Source organism: Fukomys damarensis, unplaced genomic scaffold (assembly GCF_012274545.1).
Source record: "Fukomys damarensis isolate Sample0158 unplaced genomic scaffold, DMR_v1.0_HiC HiC_scaffold_5, whole genome shotgun sequence".
In the NCBI taxonomy this organism is placed as follows: Eukaryota; Metazoa; Chordata; class Mammalia; order Rodentia; family Bathyergidae; genus Fukomys; species Fukomys damarensis.
In genome coordinates this window covers 3,542,125-3,561,814 of record NW_022900917.1, presented here as the reverse complement: position 1 = coordinate 3,561,814, position 19,690 = coordinate 3,542,125, and the positions used below count along the sequence as shown (strand labels likewise).

Here is a 19,690-nt window from a genome sequence, read left to right as displayed (position 1 = left end):
TTTTCCCTCCCTCCCTCCCTTCCTTCCTTCCTTCCTTTTTTTGTGGTTTTTTGAGGCAGAGCCCTGCTCTGTAATTCAGGCTGGCCTTGAACTCATGATGAAGCCCAAGCTGGCCTAAAACTCCGCAGTCCTCCTACCTCAGCCTCCTGATTGGTGGGCTGACATGCGAGAGCCACCATGCCTGGCTGTATATTTTTTAGTTAATTAATTTTATTGGCACATTTAAGGTATGCAGTGTAATGACATTCATCATTGGGAATTTGCATCTTTGCATAATCCATCTTGGTTCTTATTTTTTACCCACTCCCTCCCTTCTACCCCTCCACCTTTTGCTGTCTACAAAGACTTTGTTTCCATTTTTTCTTTTTCTCTAATGATTTTCATAGTCAGTTAGTACTCTGATAAGGGCAGTTTATTGTGTGTGTGTGTGTGACTTAAGTACCTCCAAGACAGTGTTCAATAAAAGTGGTATCCTGGGAATTCTTAGCTTATTTCTGACTTTAAAGAGAATATTTTCACTTCCATCCTTAAATCTTTTGTCTTGTCTTCTCTATACATTTCCACACAATGAATTTTACAGTTTATGAATGCTGAAAATGATTTTTCTGTATCTGTTAATGATCTTTTCTACACTTCAATCTATTAATATTATTGACTACATTATTATACTTTCTACTTTGCATTTTTGGTATGATTCCCTCTTTGTCATGATAGTTTCTTCATTTTTTTCTCATTTATACTTGCTGAATGAAATTTACAGTTTGACTTAAGGTTTTTTTTTTTTTTTTTTACTATGTCTATTTGTGATATTGACCTGTCACTTTTCTTTCATATTGTCTGTGAAGACGTGAAAAGGACACTCCCTAAAAAATATCCTAATCCTGAAACCTGAGAATATTATCTTATGTAGCAAAAAAAGATGGGGGTGCAATTCAGTAAGGACCCTAGGGTGGGAATACAACCCAAGTGGGCCCTTAAGTGCAGTCCCTTGTGTCGGTAAGGGGAGCAGGGAGGTAATAAGGATGTCACAGAAAGAGCTGCTGTCCCTCAGGGCTGGATTGGCACGGCCACAAGGCCAGGACTGACAGTTTCCACTGAGTGCCGAGGGCTAGTGAGACAGGAACCGTTTTCCTAGAGTTGATCTTATCGATTTGGGTCAAGTGATTCTGAAATTGGACTTCCGGTCCAAAAACTGGGAAAGTAAATTTCTGTTGTTTTGAGTCACCAGTTTGCAATAATTTGTTACAGCCAAGCAATTTAGAAAACTGATCCTCTGCTCTTTTTTTGACTTTTACTATTAAATTTTTTCTAGTCTCATAAATTGGAGAACTTTCTTTTTTCTCTATAATAACTTGGATATATTTGCATTGTCTCAGGTCATCCTTGAGGAGGCAGAAACCATCTATTAGCTCCTCCTCTGTCCTTCCTTATTCCCTCACTTCCTCCGTCCCTTCCTGGTTAATGATTTTGTGATTGTCTTGGTGCTGTCTCTGGGATTCCCAATCCTGTACCAGCTCCTCATTAATGAGCTGGAGTCTTGCCTCAATCTTGGTAGTCAGTGATATTGCTAATTAATGAGTAGTGATATTTTAAATTCAATTTTGTGAATTCATAAATACAAACCAAATCAGTATCACGGCTACTGACTGTCCTACTTGCCAAGCTCAGGGCTCCACGGAAGCTGTTGTGAAAGGAACTTTTCACGGGACTGTTTTCAGCTTCTTTTGTGAGTGACGGGCCCACCCCTCAGGAGGGGAACCTTATTCCAGTCACCCCAGCACCCCAGCCCTGATTCCCACGGGAGCTGTGCTCTTTGGCTGGGGCACAGTAGGCTTCAGCTCTGCTCATCCCTTTCAATTATTTTTTGTTGTTTATTTGGTAACATTCTGGGTGTAAAAACAAAATATGTTAAAACCACACCTACTTTTAGCAGAAAAATGTTAAAAACTCATATTTCTACCATAGCATAAAGTATGAAGTATGCTAAAAATATGGTGAATCTGCTGCTCAGTGCATCCTGTCTTCAGTAGGGAGGTGGTGAGAATACAACAAGTTTTTAGTTTAAGTATTCAAAGCATTTCAACAACAGATTCGACCATGTGTGTGAGTGCAGAATTTGTTCCACATTTTTTTTTTTTGTTTGGTAGCAGGGATTGAAGTCAGGACGTCACGCCTGCCAGGTGGGTGCTTTGCCACTGAGCTAAATCCCTGGCCCTGCACCCCATTTTGACTGTGGAGCCAAAGCAACAGCTTCTGACAGTGTATCTGGAATTGCATGATCCTGTTACTTCAGACTCCAGCTTTTGAAGAGGCTGAACCATGGGTAGTGGTTACGGTCTGAGGCCAGGGTTCAGGGTTTTCAGTGGGAATCCTGCAGTTCTGCGAAAATAGTGCCTTTAATTGTGTTGTAATGGCTGCCTCTGTGTCCTCAATCAGTTTCTCGGTCAGTTTGACTTTGGGGAAGAGCCTGAAGTCCACAGCGGCAGATCTGATGAAGAAGAGGAGGATGCAGCGACTTGTTTTTCTAAGCTTGACTTTCCACGAGATGGCGCTCAGCAGCAGCATTCATCGTATTTTTTCTGTTTTACCACAGTTTGTAAAGACATTCACGAAAGAGGGCTTGTAGAGTTGCTGCACAAAGTGGCAAGAATGGTGGGAGAGACACGTTGCAAGAGGGATTAATGAAAATCATCCTACTGTATAAATTCTTAGATTTAAACTTTGCATAATTTAAACATAGTGATCAGCCCTCGTATTTGAAGTGTCTGTTAGAGGCGCTTATCTGCAAGCTGGATTCTTGTTTTTCTCCCTTTCACGGTTAAGGCCCACGGGAGGTTGGGAAATGGATAAAATGGCCAGGCAGAAGCGTTCTTGCAATTTGGGGTGCTTGGGAGAGAATCACCCTTCGGGCTGCCCTCACCCTCATCTGAGCGTAGGTGTTTCAGAGTGAACCCAGCAGTGCATCATGGTTAAGGAAGACCAAGAACTGCAGAATTCCTTCTCCGGAGCTGTCCTTAGTTCCGCTACGTTGCGAAGGACATGGACAGAGCCGTATGTCTTGGACACCCCAGCGCGGGGAGGGACGAGGTCACTCTGCAGAAGAGGCTGCACAGAGGGGCTTGTCCAGAGATGAAGAGGAGTCAGCAGAGCCTGTGGGGCCTGGGCCGAGGCCGGGCCAGTGGAGGAGCGCTGTGCTGTCCAGGCTGGGAACCTGGGTAGGAGTGAGACGACCTGCAGAGCAGCCCCGGAACCCCTCAGAGTGTCTGGATGCTTCCATGGGGAGTAGCAGAGGAAGAGGTAAAATGTCTGAAATGGGAATTTATCCACAGGAGCTACTGACCAGAGTGACTTTTAATTGGATGGCTTTAAAGAAGTAAGCAGCCTTTCTTTGTGAGTCATTTTTAAAGCCACGATAGTAGCCAACAGAGAAGAGTCTGTAATGCCCGCAATTTGGAGATGCCAAAGGTTAAAGCTTCTTCTCTACTGTTGCTGCGTCCAGACTTTCCTGATTCAGCCTACGAATGTGGCTGTAGTTAGAGATGTGGTACTTCAGGTTCATGGGGAACCTGGAAAAGTCTTGCTGCTTGTCTTAAGCATTTTTTTCTCTTAATGCTGTAGCCATTAGAAAACCTTAGTCCTCTCTAGCATATGGGCCAGTGTGTTGGCATTCAGATTCCACCATGGTGTGCTAGGGAAGGGACATCAAGGCTGGGAGCCTAAACGCCCTTGGACAGTGCTGTCCGAGAGACAGACACCCAGAAGGACGGCTGGACACACGGGGGATGCCATGGCCGGACCCCTCTGGACTCCCAGACTCCTGTGGGTTTCCTCTGCATCCTTGTTCTCCAAACACAGCCAGAGCAGAAGGCATCAGGGATCTTGGTGTGAATCCATTGCGTTCACAGCATCTTTGACTATAATATGAACAGTTTTTCTGTAATTACCTGCTTATTGTCTTCTCTACTACACTTGGAACAACACAAGAAAATTGATGTCTGTGGAGCTGTGTCCACCAGTTTTTAGCGTGGTGTTTGGCAGATAGTAGGCATTTAGTAAATATTGTTCAAATCCTTAAATAATTCATGATTGGTGTTAATAATTATTTGCCTGTCTGTGAATGAATTAGAATTTCATTGTCTGAATTAGCTTTTATGGTGAATTACAGAGTCACTCAGGTCCATGTATGACTGTGGTATTATGCTTTCAGTAGAATATAATAGATAATCCTCACTGATGTGCGTGTACATGCTAACAGCCAGCTCTCTGTTAGAAAAGTTCTGATTTGTAGTATTTTCTCGTCTCTGTAGTCTAAATATCCTCATCATGGCTGATTTCAAGGTACCCGCATTACACTGTGGAAAGCGGAGTTGGGAGGAAGTGTGCACTAGAGAGTTTCGTGAGTTGCTGAATGTCCCTGAAGGTCTTTTATGTCCCTGTTCCAGGAATTCATACTTCTGCAAACACAAGCATTGTGCTAGTGAAACACATTCACAGAACATATACTTTAAAAGATCCATTAGTTAAGCTTATGCTATCAGCTGTAAAAGATGAAGTCAGATCTCTGTAGCTCATATAGTTTATTTCTCACCCCTGTGGCATCCATGCTGGTGTGGCTGATGAGCAGAGGGCTCTCTGCCAAGTCCCTGTGCAGGCTGCCAGGCCCCTTCTCTCTGTGGCCCCTGGTTCTCTAAGGTCCTGAGCATGCTGATGCATGAGGGTTTTATAGGCCATAGAAATGGCACTCAGTGTTGCACTTGTGACCCATCAGCTGGATGGACTCCTGTAGCCCTGGCCATGCTCACTGCATGGAAGCTGGGAAATGTAGTTTCTAACAGGAAGACAATCTGAGCTTATTAAATACCTAGCCAGAATCTTCCACACTTTGTTGTGATAGTGTGACGCTGATGAATTTACACTCTTCCACCTTATGCTCTGACAAATACATTTATAAACAAGCTGGTAATAGGCGTGGAGTCTGGTAAATTCTTTTTCTGTGCAAAGTTAACTAGGTTGCATGAGCTTGGGATGTGGTCTCATTAGCACCAGTCTTTCACCCATAATCCTTCCCTTCTTTGAATTATTTTATTATTTTTATTGCAAAAATCGTAGATTTTACAGATTTCTAGATTCGTTTAAATTATTGGTGGCACCTAATATAATTTTTGGTTTTGCTTTTTGACTATTTATTATAACTTTTTTTTGGTGTTTTTGAGACAGCGTCTTGCTATGTAGCCCAGTCTGGCCTCGAACTCCTGGTGATTCTCTTGCCTTAGTCTTCTGAGTGCTGGGGTTATACATATGTACCACCATACCTGCCTACATTAATGCTTATTATTTTTGTATTTTTAAAAAGGTACTCAAGTTTTTTTTTCACTTTCAACCCCACCAAGGATGTTTGTGGAATGGCACTATATGGTGACACATTGGACCATTGGGGATCCTGTCTCTTAATGGTGCTGTACCACTTGCACAAAGAAAGGTACCTTGCATGTTAGAACATGAAAGCACTAGGGGCGAGCAGCTTAGGATGATTCAGTCAGAAAGACGGTGCTCAATATAAATAGTCCAGAGGGGTTGTGAAGCATATTAACACACAGAGTCAAACGTCATCTGTCATACCTGATGCTTGTTTTCTCATATAACTGGATATAAGTGGATATGACATCCACGGGATGTTCCTAGATGAGGAAAGTGTAGCTCATCCTCTTCCAAGACTTTTCTCCTTTTGGTCACCCAGAAATGATGCTATTTGTATAATCAGTGCTTTACCCTATGTAAACCGAGGGGTTTCTCATCCAGTCCTTCGGCCTCACCTCTGAGGAGCACAGTTGCGTCCCATTCAGCAGATTGAGCTGAGCTTCTCTGCTGCAGAACACTGGTTCTCAGACTCGAACGTGGGTGTTCCTCACACACCTAAGTGTCATATGAATTCACTTATACTCGAAACTCAGAATACAAATAAAGAGCAAAACAGGAAATACTGAGATGGATCTTTTGCCTATGGGAAGGGTGGACCAAGAGATGGAGGGAGGGGAGGAAAGGAGATGAAACAGTAGAATGAAGATGAGCCATACATGTATGAACTCCCCACAAGGAGTGTGGTCGTTATGTAGTACAAGTGTGAACTGATAAAAAAGTTATTAGTATTCTATAACTTATAGGACCTTAAAACGCTAGTAAAAGATACAGCCCTTGTCTCCTATAACTTAAAATTTACTTGGAGAAAAAAAATGTATATACAGTTTAGCAAAAGTAAAAATAAAAAAGATCAAGTACAGTGTATGACATGAACTATACAAACAATGTGGACTAAGATGATGGAAACAAGCAAGCATGTAAGTGATATTTTATAACAATAATCGTTTCAGTTGAAAACTTTTACTATGGTTATCATTATTGTTGTAATTTATTGGTGAAAAAAATGCGTAGTAACATGAAGAGCTGGATAAGATCCAGTATTTGACATAAAACAGCACTCACTTGATACATGAACTCGCCTTTTATTTCTTAGTACTGTTTGATTTTTTCTGATTAACTGAAAAGGTTTTACAGAGCATGAAGTTTTCTAGTTACATAGATATTCATTATAAGGTTGAACACTATGTGAGGAATAGAATGGTTATTGCCAGGGGTTGAGTGTATGGGGAAAGGACTAGCAGGCGTGAGGTCTATTGCTGTTTAATGAAGCATAGCTTTCAGTTTTGCAAGAGATGTGCTGGAGATCTATTTTGAAGCAGTATGAGTATGTTTAACATTACTGAAGTGTGTAGTTAAAAATAGTTAAGATAGTAAATTTTAAATTGTTTCTTAGCACTTTAAAAATCACATGTATTACTACAAATTATGAGCAGTTAACAGGTTTTTATTGAAACCAACAATATTCTTAGCTTTATTTTAACCATTGAGATCTACTTAAAAGAAGTTAAAGTCCTCTCAAAAAGCACTTACTAAGCTGGGCGTCATGGCGCCCTCCTAGCACTCGGGAGGCTGAGGCAGGAGGATTGCTGTGAGTTCAAGACCAGACTGGGCTAAACAGTGAGTTCCAAGTCAGCCTCAAGTACATAGTGAGACCCTGTCAAAAAAAACAAAAACAAAAACGAAACAAAACAAAAAAGAGCACATGCTATTCACATTGGGTAAACTGAGGAGGTCGCTGTGTTGCTGTGGACTGGCTGAACTCCCCTAACCACTGTGAGGAGCACAGTCGGAACCTGTACAATAGAGGTATTTTGCTAGATGTGTTACATAATTACTTTTAGTCTTCAAAACAGCATGAGAAAGTAAGTTGCCTTTTTTAGCTCCTCACTTCTGTTTTTGTTGTGAGGAAAGCAGTTTCGTAGATAGGATTTAGTACCTGGCATGAGGTGAAAAATTTGTAATCTTGGACTCAAGTATTTAGCTTCAAGATCCATTTTCTGTATACAACACCATACTTCTAATTACATAAGCAATAAAGAATACAAATAAACAACTAGTAATTTGGTGCTCTAGTTTGGTATTTCTACTAATTATTCTGACAAAATCAAAAGAAAGGAGAAATCGCTTAATTTATAGTAACAGTCTGGATTGCATTTTAACTTCAGAAGGACAACCATATAATCTTTCTTTGGCTTGCATTATGGTCTTTTTTGATTGTTTTTAACTTTCAGGGACACAATTTCTTTTCCCTCTGTCTTCACATGCAGGTTATGTGGGTCTGTAATCTGTGCCGAAAACAACAAGAAATCCTCACTAAATCCGGAGCGTGGTTCTATAATAGTGGATCTCATATACCGCAGCAGCCCGATCAGAGGGCTCCCAGAGGGGTGCGAAACGAGGAAGCGCCTCAGGAGAAGAAAGCAAAGCTCCAGGAGCAGGCCCAGTTCCAGGGGCGCCCCGGAGACTTATCCGTCCCTGCAGTGGAGAGGAGTCGCTCCCGTGGGCTCACAAGACAGGAGTCTATTAAAGACGGGGCAGGAGTGAGGCACCAGACTGCCAGCGACACCTCTTCAGACAGGTAAATATTTGCTTCATCGTGAGGTAAACACATTTTTCTTAATGCTTATTCCAAACGGAAATAGAAATATGTGGGATGCGTATGTTAAAGTAGATCACCTAAATGTAGTGTAGACCTCTTTGTTTTATGTAAGTGCTAATGTGATGTTGAAGATGTTAGCTCTGATAAGTTTACACTATTTTATGTTTGATGCAGAAGTGTCATCAGACAGATTTCCCAGGATAAAGAAGTGAAATAAAGCAGGGTAACACTTCATTGTGTTAAGTTGAAGCCTGATGGGGAAGTATCTCATAGCAGCCTTGATTGCATTTCCTACGTAAAGGCACAGGGCATTTCTTCCTGTGTTTATTAGCCATTCTCACATACTTTCTTTTTTGTTTGTTTGTTTGTTTGTTTTTGTTTTTTTGAGGCAGGGTCTCACTATGTAGTTGAGACTGACCTGGAACTCATTATGGAGCCCAGGCTGGTATCGAACTCACAGTGATCCTCCTGCCTCAGCCTCCCCAGTGCGGGGATTACAGGCGTGCGCCACCACGCCCAGCTCTCACATACTTTCTTTTGTGAACTGTATATTAATTTTGGGCACTCTGAACTTTGTTTTTTTTTTTTTTTCCTCATTGAGTTTATTGGTACATGTTAGGTATACAGTACAGTTGCATTCATCATTGGGATCTTGTACCTTTACATGACGGGTCTTGGTTCTTATTTTTTCTGCTTGTCCCTGCCCTCCCTTCACTCACTCTGAACTTTCGTTGTGCTTTCTATTCCTTATTAAGCTGTATGCACTGAAAATATCTTCCTTTAAAATTTCTTGAAATAGAACTTGCTTAAACAGTTTAGCAGTATTTTTTGATGAGCGAAAACTTTTGAGGTCTACTTTGTTATTATGAATAGGGCTTTCTGTGTCTTATCTAAGAAGTGATTGCCCACCCAGTGTCTAGAAGATGATGTACTCTCATTTTTCCTATCAGTTTTAGAGCTTTAGCCTAAACCAGGACAAAACCATATTCTCCTATATTTGCTTGCAAGAAGTTTTATACTTTTAGATTTTACACTTAGGTCTGTGATCCATCTTTTGTATGGTAAAAAAAGGTAAGCTTCAGACGTCCTTTAAAAATTTGCATGTGAATGATCTAATTGTTCCATCTCGTTTGTTTGAAAATGTGATCCTTTCTCTGCCGTGCTCCCTTTGCCATGTTGTCCAAAGCGAGCGGTCTGTGTTTGAGCGGGTCCGATATAGAGAGTCTCCGTCCTTTTATTTCATCAATCCACCTTTATGTCATCACTCACTCGATACACACTGTTTGGTTACTGTAGACTTTCGCTGTCTTCAAGTGATACTAGAACTCTAACTTTTTATTTTTATTTTTCGGTATTGGGTATCGAACTCTGGACCCTGTGCTTACAAAGCAGGTGGCAGAACCACTGAGCTAAATCTCCGGCTCCTTACCTTTGTTTTTTCTAAAAGCTGTTCTGGTTACTCAAAATATTTCTGTTTAAGTTTTATAATCATTCTCTAAGTACAGCTTTGATTTATGTTTCTATAAGTTCATGACTTTGTACTTATTCACACAGAAGTTTATCTGTCACTTCTAAACAATAGAAATAATATAAAGTGAGTTTCTTGTAAGCAACATAAAGCTGGATCTTGTTTTTTATAAATCCATTCAGATAGACTTTTAGTTGGAATACTTAATTCCTTTTTAAGAAATTATTGATAGGTAAGATTATTTTGTATCAGTCATTTTGTAGCTTGATTTATAGTTTTATTATTCTCCTTCTCACTTACATTTAAATTTTATATTTATAGTGTCCAACATGATGTTTTCACACACACACACACACACACACACACACACACATTGTGGAATGGGTAAATCAAGCTATTTTTTAAATTTTATTTTATATTTTTTGGTACTGGGGATTGAACTTGGGACCTTGTGCTTGTGAGGCAGGTGGTGGAACCACTGAGCTAAATCCCTGGCCCTAGCTATTTAACATCTTTATTACTTCACATATTTATTTTTGTGGTGAAAAGATTTAAAATCTACTTTTTAGCAGTTTTCAAATATATAATACGTTGTTATTAACTGTACTTATCAAGATGTACAGTAGTTTTTATCAACATGTATTAATTGTATATATTAATGGGGCCTGGTGTGGTATTTCCATATGTGCCTGCAGTATGTACTTCTCTCTCTCCTGTGGTCTTCCTTTGTGGTGCAATTTGAGTGTTTTGACTCCTTAAAAGTTTTGGTTTGTTTATTATGGACTTGTGGCCACCATAAAGCTTTCAAAAACATCTTTTGATTAGAACAAGCTGTTTTGAAACAAGAGCTACCCATCATGATCATGAGGATGAGAAACTAAGAAAGACAAACTGTTTTAATAAACTCTACATTTGCATTCTGTTCAGGCCCAAGTTTTGAAATTTTTATACTCCATTTTACATCTTCATGTATTTTGCATCCCTTAACCTATTGATGTCGTTATTATTGTTTTGACTTTTTTTATCTTAATACTAAAGATACCAATGATTGATGTGCTGTGTTTATAATATTAGAGCATTCTGATTTTATCTTCATAAGTACTATAACTACAGACTTTTATACCTTGTACTTTTCTTCTTATTCATTATTGTCTCTTTCATCTTGAAGATCTTTCACTAATATTTCTTTTTGTTTTCATAGTCATTTTTTCCTTCTTACTGTTTCAGCACCAGAGGGTGACCCAAACCCAGTTTTTGTTTCAAATCTAGTTAGTGTGGTCAACATGAAGTGGGGGAGTATGTCCGAAGGGTCGTCTGTGCCCACAGGCCTAGCTCTCTGCACCTCACCCACGGTCGGGCTGCGACGGGCCCTGGGCTGTGCCGCCTGGCTCTCTCTCCCGCTGTCTGTGAGTAAGTGCCACGAAGGACTAACTGCAGGTTCCACGGTCATGACCTGCTTTTCTTTCCATTTCCCTCCCCGGGCAGGCAGTGACTCTCCACACGCTTGCACTTGTGGGAGAGATTGGGTGAGCCTTCCTGGGCCACCAGTTCTGCAACTTTCTGCCACACCTGAGTCTACAGCCTGCCAAGACCAACCCAGCACCGGGGTGGGTCCCAGGCCCACACTGCTGTGTGCTGCCTACTGCTGGAGTGGACTCAAGGCGGAGACCATGATGGGCAGCCACAGGGGACTGTGGCAGGAAGAGAAGGCTGAGAGACTGGGCTTGCCTGTCCTGCCTGCCGTGGGGGCTGTTCTAGAAGCTCCATTTCCTGGTACCCGCCTGAAGGTGGAGGCTGTTAGGATCTGCCAGTCTAGCCCTGAGTCACAACGCAAACTCCTGTGTTTACTTCTCTGTCCCACTCCGGGGCATGAAGTCTTACTCTATGTTTTGCTACTGAAGTCAGTAGTTTTGCTGAAGGCAGTCCCTTGGCCTCCAGAGAAATACAGAGTACCTCTTGTACCTACAGCACAAGTACCTACACTCTAAGTCTGTACGTGATTCTTCAGAATCTTATTTAAAGTTGTTATCTTAGATATGTAGTGAGAGAAAGTACCATTAACACGAGGGAAATAAAAAGATGTAAAGAGAAAGTATTTTAAAGTGGGAATCCAAGTATGGTTAAGAAACTAAAAAACTAGAAAAGGTAAACTCTGATGATTGCCCTAATAGAAAAAATAGTATTAACTTGGAAGCAAATGACCTCTTAACTTTTATTCCTGGATATTTCTCCTTATGGTTTTTAGATTATCAGATAAAACAAAAAGGCAATAAAGATGCCTGTGCATTAGGTAATGACTCTCAGTGGATTATGTGCATTCATTAAATACTAGGTGCATTTGGTGAATAAGCAAAAGATGTAAATTGTATTTAACATGACTAATGCGGCATCTTCATCTGTTATTGACTGAACGATCAGTGTACTTGAAGATAAACAATGACATGTTCTCAAGTTTGTGTTAGTAGCTCTCTGTTTCTCTCTCTTTTTTTTTTCTTTTTATTGAGTTTATTGGTGCATTTTAGGTACACAGTACAGTTGCATTCATCATTGGGATCCTGTACCTTTACATGACAGGTCCTGGTTCTCATTTTTTCCCTTGTCTCTGTTTCTCTTTTGTAAGAATCTTTTTGGCTTATGTCTTGTACTGAGTAAGTATTTTGAAGACAGTGATACACAGTGTAATAACTATTGTTGTTCTTTCATTATTTCATTATGAAATGTTTCATTTTTTTCATAAATGAAAAGAAAAAAGAATATGGCCTGGGCTTTGAAAGATGAAGTGCCTTTTCAGAAATGATTTTTAGATAGTGTGTGTTTTCATTGGTATTCTCTGAATGGAAGGATAGGGGTATGTATTTATAAATTACATGTACATGTCTGTGTGTATAAATCCCTTTAAAGTGATAGCTCACTATATCCTTTTTCATGAGTGTCTTTAGTTGCACTGTCTTTGCTGCTTCAAGGGCCTGAATTCATCCAAAATGTTTCCCTTTCACAGTCATTTTGATTGTGGGGAAGAGCCAGGAGTCTCATAGTGCCATATTCAATGAATAAGGTGGATGAAGACACACAGTGGTGTTTTTATTTGACAGAAATTACCATAAACAGTTGATCAAAAATCGAGGTGATAAAATATATGATATATGTTTAAATATTAAAATTATTACAGCAAAGAAACACGTCACTATTAGTTTCTCTCAAAATACTCCCCCCTTGTTGTGAACACTTATTTTGTCTGGGCAATATAGTAAGGCTTTTTAAAGATTTAACATTCAGTGTATGTTTTTTTTTGGTACTGGGAATCGAACTCAGGACTTTGCACTTGCCAGGCAGGTGTGACACCACTGAGCTAAATCCCCTCACTGTATGTTTTGATCACCCTATGTACCTGTAGTATTCTAGTCTCTTTCCTTTTTATTGAACAGCATATGTTGATTTTTCTTTGCCAGTTCAAAATAAGGTGCTTCGTTTTGATTTTTAGTGGATCTGTCATTCACTTAATCCCTATTGTTAGACCCTTAGAGTATTACCTTGTTTTTGCTGTTTCAAAGACTTATAATCAATAATCTTGTGTGTATTTATAATTTTTCATAGGAGTAAATCTGTAGGATAAACTATTTTAATTCCCAGAAATAGAATCACTTGGTTAAATGTTACATATATGCAATTTTAAGTTTTTATACGCATTGTAAAAATGCCTACTAAACAGGATGTATCAAAATACCTTTATCAACAGTTGTTAGGGTTCCTACTCGATAACTCTTTAGCCAATGCAATTATATAAAACTCTGATCTTTACCAGTCTGATCAGAAAAAGGGATATCCCATTACAATTTTAATCATTTTTATAGCATAATTGAGCCAACCTGAGCATTTCTGTATATAATCAAGAACTTTTACATTTTTTTCAGATTTCCTGTTCATAATCTTTTCCATTTATTCTATTGATCTTTTGGTCTTTATTTAAATGTGCTGTAAGCTTCTCCATTTATATCATGGAAGACAAACGTTTGTGGAATGGATTGTATGCTGGTTTTCTACTTGCTGTGTAAAAAATGATTAAGGATAGGGCTTAACACAACATAAATTTATTACCTTGCAGTTTTCTTGGGGAGATCAGGTTACAGCTTAGCTGGATCCTGAGCTCAGGGTCCCACCAGGCTGAAATCAAGGTTGTGACTGAGACTGTGACTGTGTCTGTTCCCAGTGTCCTCCCCAGCTCCTTGGTTAATGAGGAAATGTCTTGCAGTGTGTGGCCCCTCCTGTAACCTGGCAGTTTTGTGTCTTCAGAGCTAACAGGAGAGTGTCTGCGCTGCTTGAGATCTCTCTGACTTCTGTTTCTGACATCTAGACTCTCTTTTAAAGGGCTAGGGTGATCCATCAGCTCATCTGAGATCGTCTCCCTTTGATTAATTCAGAGTCAAGAGGGGGCGTGAATCACATCTGCAAAAGCATTTCACTGTTGCTACAGAAATGAGACCTACTCATGGGAATGATGTCGCATCTCACTCACAGATCCTGCCTGCACTCAGGAAGAGGAGGGTGAAAAGGTGTGACTGCCAGGTGGTGGGATTGTGGGAGCCATCTTAAAATTATGTTCACTTTAGATTGCACCCCCAGTTTTGACCTCGCTTATACTATTCTCTTCCCAAAGAGTAAACGTAAACGTGCCATGGTAGAATATACTTTTTTCTTTCATGGCTCTTGATTGATTTTTTTAATAGATGGAGATATAGTTTACTTGGAATAGAATCAACCCTTGTAAAATATAAAACTCAGTGGTTTTTAGTATATTTTTGAATTTGTGTAACTATTACCATTATCTAAATCCAGAATATTTTCATAACTCCCCAAAGAAAGCCTGTAGCAGTTAGCAGTAGTCCCCTATATTTTCTTCTCCCTTAGCCCTTTAACAACCACTAATGTATGTCTCTGTGGATTTGCTTAGTATGGCTGTGTCATGAAAATGGAATATAAAATATGTGGTCTTTTGTTTCTGGCTCTTTAACATAGTTTGGTGTTTTCAGAGGTCATCCATCACATGTCATGAGTCAGTAATTCCTTCCTTTTTATGGGTAATGATGTTTCAGTGAATAGAAATACCATATTTTGTGTATCCACTCAGTTGATGGACATTGGAATTGTGTGAGTTGTCATAGCCACTTTTGTGGCTTTGTGTTTGATGGCTACTCTGAGCATGCATGTTTCTGTGTGGACAAATGCTTCCAGTTCTCTTGTCTGTTTTATCATAGTCATTGTAGTGAGTATGAAGTGGTTGTTTTTGTTTGTTTGTTTTTCCTTTGAGACAGGGTCTCACTATGTCACTGAGGCTGGGCTTGAACTCACTAAGTAGCCCAGGCTGGCCTTGAACTTCCAGCAGTCCTCCTGCCTCAGCCTCTCCCAAAGTGCTGGGGTTGCAGGCGTGCGCCACCACGCCTGGCTGTGGAGTTGGTTTGATTTGCACTTTCTAATGACATGATCTTGCTCATCCTTTCCTTTGCTCATTGGCCATTTATGTATCTTCTTTGGGGAACATCTAATTAAATGCTTTGTTGGGTTTCTTTAAAGGCCCTGTGTTTACTCAAATTAAAAAATATTCCCATGACCTCTTGTAAATGGTGTTATGACTTCACTTTTACATTGTGAGACAAAGATCTGTCTGGAATTTATAATATGGCATTAAGTCCAGATCCATCCTTACTTTTTTATGTGCTTACCCTTTTGTCCCACAGTTTTATTAATGTTTTCTTCTCACTGATGTGAGATTCATCCTTATAGCACACTAAATGATTAGCAGGTGTAGTTATAGATGTCCTGTTCCATTGATTAATCCGTCCAAAGAATGTATCTAACTAAAAACTAAGCAGCTTGAATTATTGTTGAAAGCAATGAATTTGGCAACATGAGGGTTAGTTATACTCTTAAATTCGCAGCTATTTCACTCACTGTCCTGGAGTAATATGCGGTCTTGCACTGAGTGCGTTGTGAAATGAAGGTTTATATTTTCACTAGTACTATATTACTTTTGCCATTGATATAATTTGAATGAATTAGTAGCCAGAGTAGAAAATAAAGAGCATAGCAGTTAAGATAAAATGGAAGAATTAGACGGTCTTTCCCTATGACATATTGATAGAAATGGCACTGATAAGCAGAGTGGGTTATAACTTCAGCTTCGGAATGACTGGGAGTTAGACTGCAGCCCGGCATGATGTGCACACCTGTAACCCAAGCACCAGGAAGTGCTGAGGTAGGACTTAAGTCTGAGCCCAGCCCAGGAAACATGGTGAGACCTTCTCTCAAAAAGGTGGTGGTGGTGGTATGGGGAGGAGAGGCTGGAAAAACAGCTCCATACAAAGCCTCTGGCTGAGTTCAATCTCTAGAACCGCGCTGCAAGACTGTTTGTATACTTTCTACCACCAGATGGCGCTGGTGCATCTTCAAAGCAGAGGAGTTACCGTTCTGTGACGCTCCGCCGTGAACTCCGTGCAGCGATGATTCAGACTAGTGATGGATTAAATTTACATTTGAGATTGGGGGGAAAATGGTTCCTCATGCATCTTTGACTTTTCTTATTCAGACAGGATCTTTATTCTCAAATATTGAGTTCTGAGATTTCCATGCACCAGATTTGCTTTGAGAAAGGCAAACTTTACAGCCTTGCCCTTCCTTCTGCAAATGCCCCCGTTGCTCACCATCTAAGTGGGCACTTTTTCCCCAGGAGCAGCTCCCTTGCCGTCCCCTAGCCCCGCTGCTTGCGCCATCAGTCATCTTGCTGCCCAAAGAAAGGCACTTAGGGATCATTTTATGGTCTTCTTTCTCTTGACTTTCATATTATATGGATTTGTTTTCTTTTGGTTTTTGAGACGGAGCCTGCCCTTTAGTCCAGGCTGGCCTTGAACTGGCTCGGTCTTGAACTCAGGGTCCTCCTGCCCCAGCTTCTGAGGCAAACAAACATTTGGTAAGTGCCTGTAGTGTTCCCGGCTTGTGAGAAAAAATGTTGCAGGTAGTATTTTAAGATGCCATTTTTTATAATGAGACAATATCAAAAGATCCCATAATTAGAGTTTCACTTGAGACTTTTTTCCTCCCTGATTCAAAAGCCAGTCATTACACTTTTTGAGGCTATTATCTGTCTTTCCTCGCTTCATCCCTGTACCACCTTTTCCCCCTTTGGTCCCAGCAGATAGCTAGCGAGTTGTTTGTTTTCATTCCTGGACTATGGGGTGGGTGGGTGGTGATGGGGTAGAACCCAGGGCCTTAGGTGTGTCAGGCAACCTGAAGCACTTTCCCAGCGCCATTCGTTCTTAAAATTTCGAGGGCTTTCTCACACTGTTCCTCTTCTCCAGAGCTCTGTTCTACCGTGAGTATGTGAATTCAAAAAATATTAATTGTCGGTTGTATGTCAGAAAGATATAAAAGTGAAAATAGCTAAAGAAATTTCTCATAGAGAGTGCTTTTTGGTTATGGAAGAAAAATACCTAAGAATAACTGGCACGTTAATGTAATTTCAGACCTGGATATTTTGCAGATCAGGATGTGCAGATCAGAACGCTAGGTGGTGCCACACACTTAAATGTGAGCCGCACAGCCTGGCGTTTCTTACCCTCTGAGGTCCTGCTGACATCCTGGAAAACAGATAAGGAAGGAGGGAAAGAAAATTCGTTTTGGAGAATGCAGTTAACAGTTTTATTTTATTTTATTTTTTTTTCCTCATTGAGTTTATCGGTACATTTTAGGGATACAGCACAGTTACATTCATCATTGGGATCTTGTACCTTTACCTGACAGGTCTTGGTTCTCATTTTTCCCCTCGTCCCTGCCCTCCCTTCACCCCTCCTCCCCTCCCCCTTTACAAACCCTTCATTTCCAATTTTTCATTTTCTCATTTTTTTCTTTTAGTTAACAGTTTTAATTGGGGAGTTCTGGGAGGCCTTGATGACATTAATACCTAAAGAGGTTGAGAGGTGGGACGTGGCCAGTATGTGAGGGAAGGGCACTCCAGGCCAAGAAGTAGCAGGGACCAGGGCTCTTAGCTGTGGGCCTACCTAGGCGTGTCGGCTGAAGTCTCGTCTTCTTAAGTTAAAGCACAGCACAGAAGGCCTTGCTTACACGAACGTGTCTGTGTTTTACCAAGCAAGAATTACACTCCTAGCTGTAGAGGACGCCTTCATTGCAGCACACACCACTATCTGATCTCCAGTGTGCTTGTGCATGTTTGTTTCTTGCTCGGGGAATGCTGAATAACTTGAGGGCGAGCTGTCTTCCACATTTCGTGTCCGTGTATAAGGAACAGGCCTTCACTGAATAGTAGTTGAATTGGAACAAATTGAAATAAATTGAATCACTGAACAGACTATAGGTAGTAGCCCATTAGATTTTCTAAACTTAAGGATTATGATTTTCTTGTGGTGACAAATACTAAATTTATTTAAGGAACTTAATGATTTTATTTGCCTTTTACTTAGCTTCATTTCCCCCCTTAATATCTTTTAAAAAACCTGTTAAAATGCATTTAACTTCTGGTAGCTACATACCGGATTTACCTCCGGTATTTTGTTGTTTCTTAGAAACTTGCAGTGATGCTGGAACATTTTAAATTCTTTAGCCTATTTTTATAGACATTCTTATGCCTGTTTGCTCTGACCAGCACATTTTAGTATCATTTTCAAGCCTTTGCTCAAACATCGTCTGTTTTCCTTGTGTTTCCTTCTGTTTCTGGGGAGGGTAACCTATGTCCTAGTTTATCGTGGCTCTTGCAGGCTTATTCATGTGATTCCCCAGCCTAATTATTTGCGCTCAGAGGCACCTGATATGCACAGTGTGTTAAAGGGTCTCCTCAGCCTCCTCAGAGGCTTTCTGTGGGAGACCTCTGAGAGGGTGCACAGTGCTTCTGGCCTGTGGAAAATTCCCAGTGGAACTGTCCTGCAACAAATGCTACTTCTGTCACTTGGCCTATGATATTTATTGGGCATATATTTATAGCACCATTTTATATGGGGAAATATAAAGATGATAGAAGATGCTTTATACTATAAAAATGTATAATCTAAGGGAGTCAGGATAAATGGTGTAATTATGTCCAAATAAATATTTAAACTGGAAAAATGGATTAAAAAAACATAATTTAGACTATATATGAATAGAAAATTAAATGAACAACCTTATGTGATAGAACCAAATAGGGCAGTTTGAAGAAGGTTATGTTGACTTGTTAAAACTTCAACAAAATTTTAATGAGGGAATTTTAAAGACAGAAGATATAATATGATATCAAAATATAGAGGAGCAAGTTTGTGTGGTATAGAAGCTCTTAGATTCTCAGTGTGTCTTCCTTCTACCTCTCTCATTTTATTCTACTTTGATTCCCAAATAGGATGAGTTGAGCTCATCAGTGATGTACGCAGGACCCCGCTGATTTATTTCCCCTCCAAAAAAAGTGTCTCTGCAAAATATATAATGTTGCTTTGTTTATGTGTGTGTGTTAATCTGCATAAATGATGCAGTACTTTAGGTCTGACATTTTAAAAGTTTATTGATGTGGACTTTCAAATCATACTCCACGGTAGACAGAATAATGGCTGTTGTATCCTGGCCTTTGGAACTGGTGATGATGTTACCTTATATGACAAAAGAGCCTTTGCAGACGAGATTATGGTTATAAAATGTGACACAGGAAGAGTAGCCTAGATCATCCGTGAGGCGCAGTCACATCGCACTGGTTTAAAAGTGGAGAATCATTCCTGGCCGGACGAAAGAGGGACGGTAGAGGAAGGAGGAGAAAGCCAAAGCAAAGGACTTGCCTGGCCTTGTTAATCTGAAGAGAGAGGAAAGGGGCCGTGAGTCAAAGAAATGGCAGCCTCTCGAAGCTAGGAACCATTTTAAATTCATAGCGAGCTAAACTTGGGGACCTTGGTCCCACAATTGCAAGGAATTGAATTACAAGCAAATAATGAATTCCCCCTGGAACCTCCAAAGGAGCTTCACTGATGCTTTGATTACAGCGCAGTGAGACTTGACCCGACTTCAGACAATACAGACCTGTAAGACCACAAATAACTTTCTTTAAACTTACGAATTGGTGGCAGTTTGTAACAAAAGAAAACTCATACATGCTCCCTAATGGGTATCTATTGTATTTATTTGACCCTGACTAATGACAGATGATGTAGGCTCTGTCAAAAGTCCTCGTAGTGCAGGGAGTC

The 19,690-nt window shown here is 40.3% G+C and overlaps 1 protein-coding gene across 1 annotated transcript in view; it reads left to right on the top strand.

The window, feature by feature from the left end:
- The window catches only part of Rims2 (regulating synaptic membrane exocytosis 2), a 408,447-nt gene that overhangs the window by 57,513 nt on the left and 331,244 nt on the right, over positions 1 to 19,690 (top strand). Inside the window, exon 4 of the mRNA XM_033759701.1 lies at positions 7,686 to 7,996. Coding sequence (XP_033615592.1) covers positions 7,686 to 7,996 — 311 coding nt within the window. The remainder of the gene's footprint in view (positions 1 to 7,685; positions 7,997 to 19,690) is intronic.